This window comes from Arachis hypogaea, chromosome 18 (genome assembly GCF_003086295.3).
Source record: "Arachis hypogaea cultivar Tifrunner chromosome 18, arahy.Tifrunner.gnm2.J5K5, whole genome shotgun sequence".
Taxonomy (NCBI): domain Eukaryota; kingdom Viridiplantae; phylum Streptophyta; class Magnoliopsida; order Fabales; family Fabaceae; genus Arachis; species Arachis hypogaea.
In genome coordinates, this window is record NC_092053.1 from 66,488,686 (window position 1) to 66,498,886 (window position 10,201).

The window sequence follows — 10,201 nt, forward strand, 5'->3', positions numbered from 1 at the left end:
TCATATGAAAAAGAAGAGAACAAAGAGAGAAGATAAATCCTCTATGTCACAGTATAGAGATTCCTTTATGTGAGTAGAATAATGGAAGAATAGAAGAATGAGGTAAAGAGAGAATAAGAGGAATTCGAACACAGAGAGAGGGAGAGGGTTCGAATCATGAGTAGAAGAGAAGTGTTAGTAAATAAATAAAATAAATAGAAAGAGATGAGAGAGAGAGTATTTGAATTTTAAAAAGAGGGAGAAGAAAAATATTTTTATTTTTATTTAATTAATTAAGTTAGAATTTGAAATTAAAAAGAAATAAAATAAAAGTAGAATTTAAAACAATTAGTTAATTAAAAAGAATTTTGAAAAAGTGGTTAGTGATTTTCGAAAATTAGAAGTGGAAAAGTAATTAGGTGGTTAAAAAAATAAGAAATAGTAAACTTTTTTTTTTAAATTAAAACAAACAAGTCAAGTAGTTAATTGAAAAAGATTGGAAATTAAATTTTGAAAAGATAAGAAGTTAGAAAAAGATTTTGAAATTAATTTTGAAAAAGATATGATTGAAATTTATTTTGAAAAAGATTTGAAAAAGAAATTAAAAAGATTTGATTTTTAAAATTAAAGTTGATGACTTGACTAACAAGAAATTAAAAGATATGATTCTAGAATTTAAAGATTGAACCTTTCTTAACAGGAAAGTAACAAACTTGAAATTTTTGAATCAAAACATTAATTGTTAGTAAAGTTTTCGAAAATATGAAATAAAATTGAGAAAAAGATTTTGAAAATTTATTTAAGAAATTCGAAATTATTAAGAAAAATGAAAAGATTTGAATTTTTTTGAAAAAGATTTGAGAAGATAAAGTTTTTAAATTGAAATTTTGACTTGACTAACAAGAAACAACTAAATTTTTAAAAATTTTTGACTAAGTCAACCCAAAATTTCAAAATTTATGAGTAAAATAAGGGAAAGATATTATTTTTTATTCTTTTGAATTAATGAAGAAAGAGAAAAAACAACAAAATGACACAAGACATAAGAATTTAAGATCAAAACAAATAATGCATGCAAGAACACTTTGAATGTTAAGATGAATACCAAAAACACTTTGAAGATCATGATGAACATCAAGAACATATTTTTGAAAATTTTTAAGAAAAGAAAGACATGCAAGACACCAAACTTAAATATTTTTAATGTTTAGACACTATGAATTTGAAAATGCATATGAAAAATAACAAAAAACACCGAACAAGAAAAATTAAAGATCAAACAAGGAAAATCATCAAGAACAACTTGAAGATCAAGAAAGAACATATGATGAATTTTCAAAAATTCAAGAAAAATTAAAAACATGCAATTGACACCAAACTTAAAACTTGACACAAAATTTTTTTGGTTTTTTTTATTTTATTAAAATTTTGCATATTTTTTGAAATTATTTTGGAAAAAGAAAATAAAGAAATTCAAAATTTTTAGTAAGAATTCCAGGATTCGTGCAATGTTAGTCTAAAACTTCGGTCCAAAAGAATTAGACATGGCCAAATGGCCAGCCAAGCTTTAGCATAACAATTACAGACATGTTCTTTCTACAATAGAAAGTGAAAACCTCGGTCCAAAAGATTAGACATGGCTTAACAGCCAGCCAGGCTTCAACATATCTCATGAAACTCTAGAATATTTTTTTTCTGAATTTTTCGGAAACTAAATTTTATTTTGAAGAACTTTTTTTTTGAATTTTTCGGAAACTAAATTTTTTTTTGAAGATAAAAATAAAAAGCGTAAACATAAAATAAAATTACCTAATCTAAGCAATAAGATGAACCGTCAGTTGTCCAAACTCGAACAATCCCCGGCAATGGCGCCAAAAACTTGGTGCACGAAATTGTGATTCACACTTTTCACAACTCCGCACAACTAACCAGCAAGTGCAATGGGTCGTCCAAGTAATACCTTACGTGAGTAAGGGTCGATCCCACGGAGATTGTCGGCTTGAAGCAAGCTATGGTCATCTTGTAAATCTTAGTCAGGCGGATTCAAATGGTTATGAGGTTTTGATAATTAAAAGATAAATAAAACATAAAATAAAATAAAGATACTTATGTAATTCATTGGTGGGAATTTCAGATAAGTGTTTGGAGATGCTTTGTTGCTTCTGAGCCTCTGCTTCCCTGTTGTCTTCTTCCAATCATGCGTGCTCCCTTCCATGGCAAGCTGTATGATCCTCTCAGATGAAAAATACCAGGTACGGCCTCTGCACAACTAATCAACTGTCGGATTTCTCGTCTCGGATGAAAAATACCAGGTACAGCTACCGCACGGCTAATCATCTGTCGGTTCTCACTAGCGTCGGAATAGGATCTCTTTCTCCTTTTGCACACTGTCACTGCACCCAACATTCGCAAGTTTGAAGCTCGTCATAGTCATCCCTTCCCAGATCCTACTCGAAATACCACAGACAAGGTTTAGACTTTCCGGATCTCAGGAATGCTGACAATTGGTTCTAGCCTATACCACGAAGGTTCTAATATCACGGATTCGGATGCTCTGTTGTCAGGAGAGGCGATGCAAATCGTGGATTAGAGACCCAAGAGAATATACTCCGGCTGTCGTCCAATGACTACGTTGAACATCATGTAGACCGCTTGTGGTTGTTAGGCACGCGGATCTTAGCTAAGCGAGTAACGAAGATAGTGGGTGATTGTCACGGGTCACCCCTTCATTCTGACTTAACTGAATTAAGTACGAGAGTATATCTTGGAGAAGAAGTAAGCGTGAATTGAAAGAAAAACAATAGTACTTGCATTAATTCATGAAGAACAACAGAGCTCCACACCTTAATCTATGAGGTGTAGAAACTCCACCGTAAAAAATACATAAGAGAAAAGAGGTCTAGGCATGGCCGTGAGGCCAGCCTCTCAATGTAACATAAAAGTGAAAAGGGGGTTCCAACCATACAAGTCTCCGAATACAATAGTAAAAAGTGCTATTTATACTAAACTAGTTACTAGGGATTACAGAAAATAAGTAACTAATTGCAGATAGTGCAGAAATCCACTTCCGGGGCCTACTTGGTGTTTGCTTGGGCTAAGCGTTGAGCTTTACACGTGGATAGGCCTTTTCTAGAGTTAAACGCCAGCTTGGATGCCCGTTTGGGCGTTTAACTCCAGTTCTGGTGCCAGTTCTGGCGTTTTATGCCAGAAAAGGGTCTCTGGCTGGCGTTTAAACGCCAGTTTGGGCCATCAAATCTCGGGCAAAGTATGGACTATTATACATTTCTGGAAAGCCTAAGATGTATACTTTTGAACACAATTGAGAGCGCTCTAATTGGGCTTCTATAGCTCCAGAAAATTCACTTCAAGTGCAGGAGGGTCAGAATCCAACAGCATCTGCAGTCCTTTCTCAACCTTTGAATAAGATTTTTGCTTAAGTCCCTTAATTTCAGCCAGAAAATACCTAAAATTATAGAAAAACACACAAACTCACAGTAAAGTCCAGAAATGTGATTTTTGCATAAAAACTAATAAAAATATAATAAAAAGTAACCAAAACATACTAAAAACTATGTAAAATAATGCCAAAAAGGATATAAATTATCCGCTCATCACCGGTGAAGCAGACAAATGACTCGCACGCGTGGAAGACGCATACGCGTGGGAAGTTCAATATCCAGCGACGCATACGCTTGACTGACGTGTACGCATGACGAACATCACATGCTGTAATTAACAGAAAACGCTGGGGGCAATTTTTGGGCTGCTTTAGACCTAGTTTTAGTCTCGAAAATACAGATTAGAGGCTAGGGAGTGAAGCAGAATGAGAGAATTAATCATTCATTCATTCAAAATTTAGGTTTTTAGATGCAGAATTTTAAAGAGAGAGGCTCTTTCCTCTCTTTAGGTTTAGGATTTCTTCTTTCAATTTTTCCTTAGGTTTAGATTTCAGTCTTATTTTAATTTAGTTTTCTCTTGCTTTTATTTGTTCTAACACTTTAGTTATCTACTTCTCTTATTAATTCCTTTATTTTTCCATTTAGTTTATGAATTCTTGTGTTACTTTCAATTTTCTTTTTAATGCAAGTTTATGTTTCATGTTTCTTATTGTTCAATTGCTTTGTTATTGTTATTTCTTTGCTTTGGTTAATCTTAGAATTTTCTATGTCTTGTCAATTTTCTATGTTTTTATTTTATGCCTTCCAAGTGTTTGATAAAATGTTTGGATGGATTTTAATTTAGATTTTTATGTTCTTAACTTGGATTGATTAATTAGAGACTTTTGAGTTATCAAAATTCTTTTGTTGATTGGTGATTGAAAGTTACTAGTTGGCTTGAGCCTCACTAAATCTAGTCTTTGATTAGGACTTGTGAACTTAATTCGATTTTGCTCGCTTGACTTTCCTTCATTTGTTAGAGGATAACTAAGTGAAAGCAATTTACATTTACCATCACAATTGACGATGATAATAAGGATAGGACTTCTAATTCTCTTTCCTTACTAAGAGCTTTCTTAGTTATTAGTTTATTTTCTTGTCATTTTACTTTCTTGTTTCTTATTACAAAACCCAAAAATATCCTTTTCCATAGCTAATAATAAACTACACTTCCCTGCAATTCCTTTGAGAGACGACCCGAGGTTTAAATACTTCGGTTAATTTTATTGGATTTGGTTAAGTGACAAATAATTTAAACATTGACCGAGGATAATTTGTTGGTTTAGAACCATACTTGCAACGCGACATTTTTGTAAAATTCTTTACCGACAATTTTCCTCGGTCAACTCTATACCAAAATTGATTTTGATAAAATAAATATTGTTTGGATAATATTAGTTAAAATCACTTTTAGATAAATAATTACTTAAAAGGATATGACATTAAATTATAATGTTAGTTTTTTATACATGTTTATTTTTTTTATACTTTTTTAAATGTTTTTTATATAGTATATTTTTAGTATTCTTAGTATTCTTTTTTAGTACGCTATAATTTTTAACTATTATTATTATTTATGGTTAATTTTTTTGTTTAATTTATTTTACCTAATGTGATCAATAAATTCTATTATAAAAAGATAATAATAAATATAATACATAAAAATCACAATTATAAAAATATACAATGTCAAATAAAAAATTAATAAAAATATAAATAATAAATAATAGAAAAAAATAGCTCATATAATAAAGAGAAATAATAAGAATTCTATAAATAATACAATAACATATATAAAGGATAAAGTTGGTAAAAGAAAAATAAATATTGAATGTAGTGGCTTAAAGCCTGTTTTTACAATGCAAAAGTTAGAAATTATTGCTTCTTATAAACGTGATTTTGTGAACAAAATCACTTCTGCGTTTATAGAGAAGAAAATTAACTAAACCAAAAATTGAAACTTTTAAGAAGCTGTAACGTGCTTTTTCCCTTCTAACGTGTTTGCCATTCTGTTGTCAAACACACCCTGGATCTTTTGAGTACCAAATTAATAGCTAACCCTAAAATAATATCTTAACTCTTACAAAATATACCAATTTTTTCATAAGTTGCAAATAACCCAGCGTTTGATTTAATCATTTTATGCAAATATTTGAAAAAAAGTATTTAAAAGGTATAAAAAATAAAACTAGTGTAAAATTTAATTTATAACCAATGTAAAAAAAATAGATAAAAAATTTACTCAACTTAAAATTAACAATTTCAGAAAAAAAGAAAGATCAGACTCAATAAAAATCATGTTTAAATATGATGTTTAGAGCTATTTTAAACTTTGTCAATCGGATTAGAAAGTTAAAACGTTATTTGTTTTCAGATTCATTTTGTTAAAAACTTTTTTAAGGTTTAAAATATTAGGTTATTCTTTAAGAAAAACCGGAGCATTAAAATTTATTTTTGTTGTTAGTATTAGCATTTGTCATAAGATAAATCAGATAATAAGCTTCATATTATATATTGGCTAAATTCTAGCTTCGTATTATATATTGGCCAATTCTAAGATGCTCATTTTCTTTTTCTTGATTCACTAACTATTAACTACCCCAAACTTCAAATGATGCCAAAGTATGCTCTTGTCACGAATTTAAAGGAATTTAGCTAGTTACCTTAATTTATTTATTTAAAGGAAATTCGTATTGCTTTTCTAGTCCTTTTTTTCTCTTCCTAATAATGCTTGTCAATTGTCGCATAAAATCCAAATATGGTGAAAGAAAGCAAAAGTTTTAACGTTTAAAAGGAACAACTTAGAAAAAAGTCATACATGATACCCACAACTCCACAAGCCAAGTATGAGTACAACACTGTGTTACTAACAAAAAGTAAGTTTCATATACATTTGATTAAGTTGTGGCATGCAAGAATATGAAGTGAAATCCTGAGTTGTTCATTTGACCTGTATTTTTAAAAGAAGAAAAAAAGAAAAGAAAATACAAGAAGTCATATGCATCATCTTCCCAAGCATAAATACAAAACTGGGAAAAATGTGCACGTAAAACTGTTACATTGGGAGGGAGAAAATATGCACTTTTAAATGAACAACAATTACTTCGATTTCATCTTGGACCTCTTTACACGTTTAGAGGCTAGAAACTCAGCATCATTCCTAACAAAACTCCACCAAAGGTAAGCGAAAGGAACAGTCGAGGCCAACGACAGAGCATGAGCATCTATAAGTCCTTGATACGGTGGAAAATCGAATGCTTGCAAGAGTAGTGAAACAACGCTGCCGAAAATAACTAACAAGACCTTCCATCGTGACGGATGTTGATTGATAACACCCCAAATTGTCCAGACTGTAAGCTGCATTACAATCAATACTTGACAAATAGTCTCATTCCATCCTGTTTAGTTAGAGTAATGAGAATGTCACAACATAAACAACACAAATAGGGAGAGGGTGGGGGAGTTGAAATGAAAGCTATAGCTGCATTTGGATTCTGTTTCTGAGACAAAAATATAAAAATCATTAGAAACATAAACTCATTTGGTTGTTGAGATAAAAATAGAAAAGTATTTTTTTTTTCTATCCAAGAAACATAAAATTGTATTTTTCGTGGTTACCAAAGTGGGAACAAAAAATATTTGTTTCTATCTTTGTCATTTTGTCTTTGTATTTCTTAGTTAGAGACAGAATCCAAACATAGCATATAAGTATATATAAATGCACCAGATTATAACTCAATATCGAATCATATAACATAAAATTGTTTTAAAGGGATAATTTAGGGAAGACATACCAAAGTCTAGCATAAAACAGTTGTACAATATGTGAGTGGTCACAAAAGATGTCAATGGAGCAGAAATCATAACTCTATTAGCCTCATTGCTTATATTTAAGGTTCTTAATATGGCCAAAATAAGGGAGAATCCAACAAGAGCCACAGTAGATGAGTGGTCCAACTTTTCTGTTAACTCCATATCTCTGTTTTTCAATGAGGCACACAAATAATTTAATTAGTTTAGAATAAAAAAGGGAAAAATGTATTGGCAGCAGCATATAGTAATTGTTGGAAAACATTTAACAAATATATTACTATGTTTAATATATAATATAAATTTAGTAGATAGGATTATTGGAAGGAGGTTTTCAAGAGTAATACAAGCATCATAATAACTTGGATTAAACTAATTTTTATGTGAATAACTAAAACTAGTAAAGTAAAATTTGAGGCACACAAAGTGAATGTGACAATTTAAGAGCAATGATGTACCATTTACTTATGAAATAATTATCTTTAATTTGATTAGCTCATATAAAAAATGAGATAATCCTAGGGACAAATACCAATCAAACATTCTTAGCATAAAGAAAGAAGATCAGAACTGGTTATAAGTTGCCAGGAAGTCTTTACCATTAAATTCAGGTGTACAGTTCACATTGTACCTAATAATAAGTAAATCAAACTAACTTCCAAGACAAGTTATACATAATATAGTTACAACTTTTCAAACTAAATCTTCGACTCACCGACTGTGACGAACGGCACACCAAAAGAAGGCATTCACCGATAAGAATCCATAGACATGCCACAAACCAGCATACCCATAATGTGCTTTCTTGCCAACTTTTAGAGGCAACTTATTCTTTAGAAGTGAGATGAATGATATCCAACCATGAAAATGCATTGCAAGATTGAGAGCAAGTAAAGCCACAGATGCAGGCTCCTGAGTAAAATACACCCTGGATTTGTTAACAAAAAGTTCTAATATTACTAGACACTAACTCCAATTGAAAATATAGGTTTCATGTGGATTTTGTAGAATAAATGGACAAAAGTACACATAAAAGAGTTTAAGATAGGTAAAACTACATACCAAAGTTCGTAATATCAACTACACCCAAAATATTGCTTTTGATAGATAAAAGTACGATTTAGACTTTACAAACCCACAAATGACATGACACTTTTGACCATAAAAAAATAATCTTTATACTTTGATATTTATGAACTTTTGTGTGTACTTTTGTTCATTTCATTTTTTCATGTGTACTTTTATCTATTATACGATTTCGTATATCAGATAAAAAAACATAACAGAAATAGCATTTAAAGGCTGTCTTTGAGGACAGAGACAAATATTTTTTGTTCTCGTTTTTAAGAAATATGGAAAATAAAATAATTTTGTCTTAGAAATAGAAAACTACACAACCAAGTGAATTTTTCTTTATTAACAAACCTGAATCCCATATATACACTTGTAAGGCCATTTGCCATTATATTTTATAGGATCATGATGATCAAGTAATGCTCTTTTCTCCTCTCTATCAATCATGCAATGGTACTGACAATTGTTTTTGCAACTCCCTTTTTTCCATTGCACAATAAGCTTTTCTATCAAGTTTCTTGAATGATTAAGAGGGACTCCGTTTAAAGAAATTGTACACTCTGGAAAGCATTTTCCTCCTACACACCCTGTCTCCCCACATTCTGTCACACAACTCCTGATATTCAATTCAAACCAAAGACATAAATTCACGTAATAATGCCTCATAATTTGTTTTTACATAAAGATTAGAGTTATGTACCTATAATTCGGATCAGCATCTCCAGCACTTGCGTTTAATACTGGAATGAATGACGAAAGAACCAAAAGGAAAGCAGCAACATAACAACAATCTACCATCTGGTTTCATAATATTTGCAACCCAAGATCCTAATATATCAGCAAAAAAATGCAAATTCTACCAAAGTTGGTAAAATTCTCATGTCACATACAATGCTATATCATGCATATGGGCATAATCAAAGTCATATGAATATTGTTTTTTATCAAAGGAAACAAAACAATCATACCAATCACAATTTAGAGAAATGTTTCAGGTTTTTCAAATTAGACTAAATTCATATTCTTATCTTGTTTGCTTTTTGAGAAACTTTCGAACTTGTTCGTTTTGTTCTTTTATAAAACCAAAAAAATTGATGTCAGCATAACAAATAAAAAATTGAAAACACCCTAAAAGTGAAACCATCTAAATCAATGTATTTGAATTAAAAAGGACAATGCTATCCGTATTTTCTTTTTTAAGTGTATTATATGAATTTCTTCTTATGTTGGATTGTATCACATTCAACTTCGTTCCTCTATTGAATTATTTAGAATCTTTCACTTTTCCTGTAAAATAAAAATAAAAAAATGCTCCTCTATTTCTTCCATAATTGATTATAAGAAAATACCATGTGAAATAATCAAAAGAATTTGACAAGAAGACAAAGCAAACAAAGAGAACGATAAAGCGAAAGAGGGAGGGGGTATTTCACCTTTGTGGTGGCGAACATTGGATGCAGCAAAAAAGTTTTTAGTAGTAGAAATATATTGAAGAGGTAGAAAGAATTATAAAAAAAATGGCGAAAACTAAGGGGAAAATATGCTTTGTTTATTTCCCAGGTGGGGATTTAATTTGCAAATAAAGCCTTCTTTTCATTTCTAATATTTTAGGCATGTTATCTTTTGTTTCATAATTCTATTATTGTACGTACTATATTATTAGCCTTGTAATATGGTGTTTCATAATTTCATATATGAATGACCACGTATATTGGTAGACTAATACGGGCTTTAGGATGTGGCCTTGCTATTTACCCGGATAAAAAGAATTCAGTACAACGTTTGTGGCAGAAAGTATTAGATATCAAGAAATACTTGAAGTGTTAGTAGGTCTCAATTTTTAAGTGAGTCTTAATTTAGTTTCTAAAATTTTAATTATCTTTATTTAGTTTTAAACTTTG

General features: G+C 30.5%; 1 protein-coding gene across 1 annotated transcript; it reads right to left on the reverse strand.

The window, feature by feature from the left end:
* Window positions 1–6,283: 6,283 nt before the first annotated feature.
* LOC112771839 (uncharacterized) lies at window positions 6,284–9,130 on the reverse strand. Its single transcript, XM_025816655.3, has 5 exons — window positions 9,001–9,130; window positions 8,652–8,916; window positions 7,942–8,138; window positions 7,211–7,395; window positions 6,284–6,814 (listed from the first exon to the last, which is right to left on the reverse strand). The coding sequence occupies exons 1-5, from the start codon at window positions 9,096–9,098 to the stop codon at window positions 6,516–6,518; spliced, it is 1,044 nt and encodes a 347-aa protein (XP_025672440.3). The 5' UTR covers window positions 9,099–9,130; the 3' UTR covers window positions 6,284–6,515.
* Between the last annotated feature and the right edge of the window lie 1,071 nt (window positions 9,131–10,201).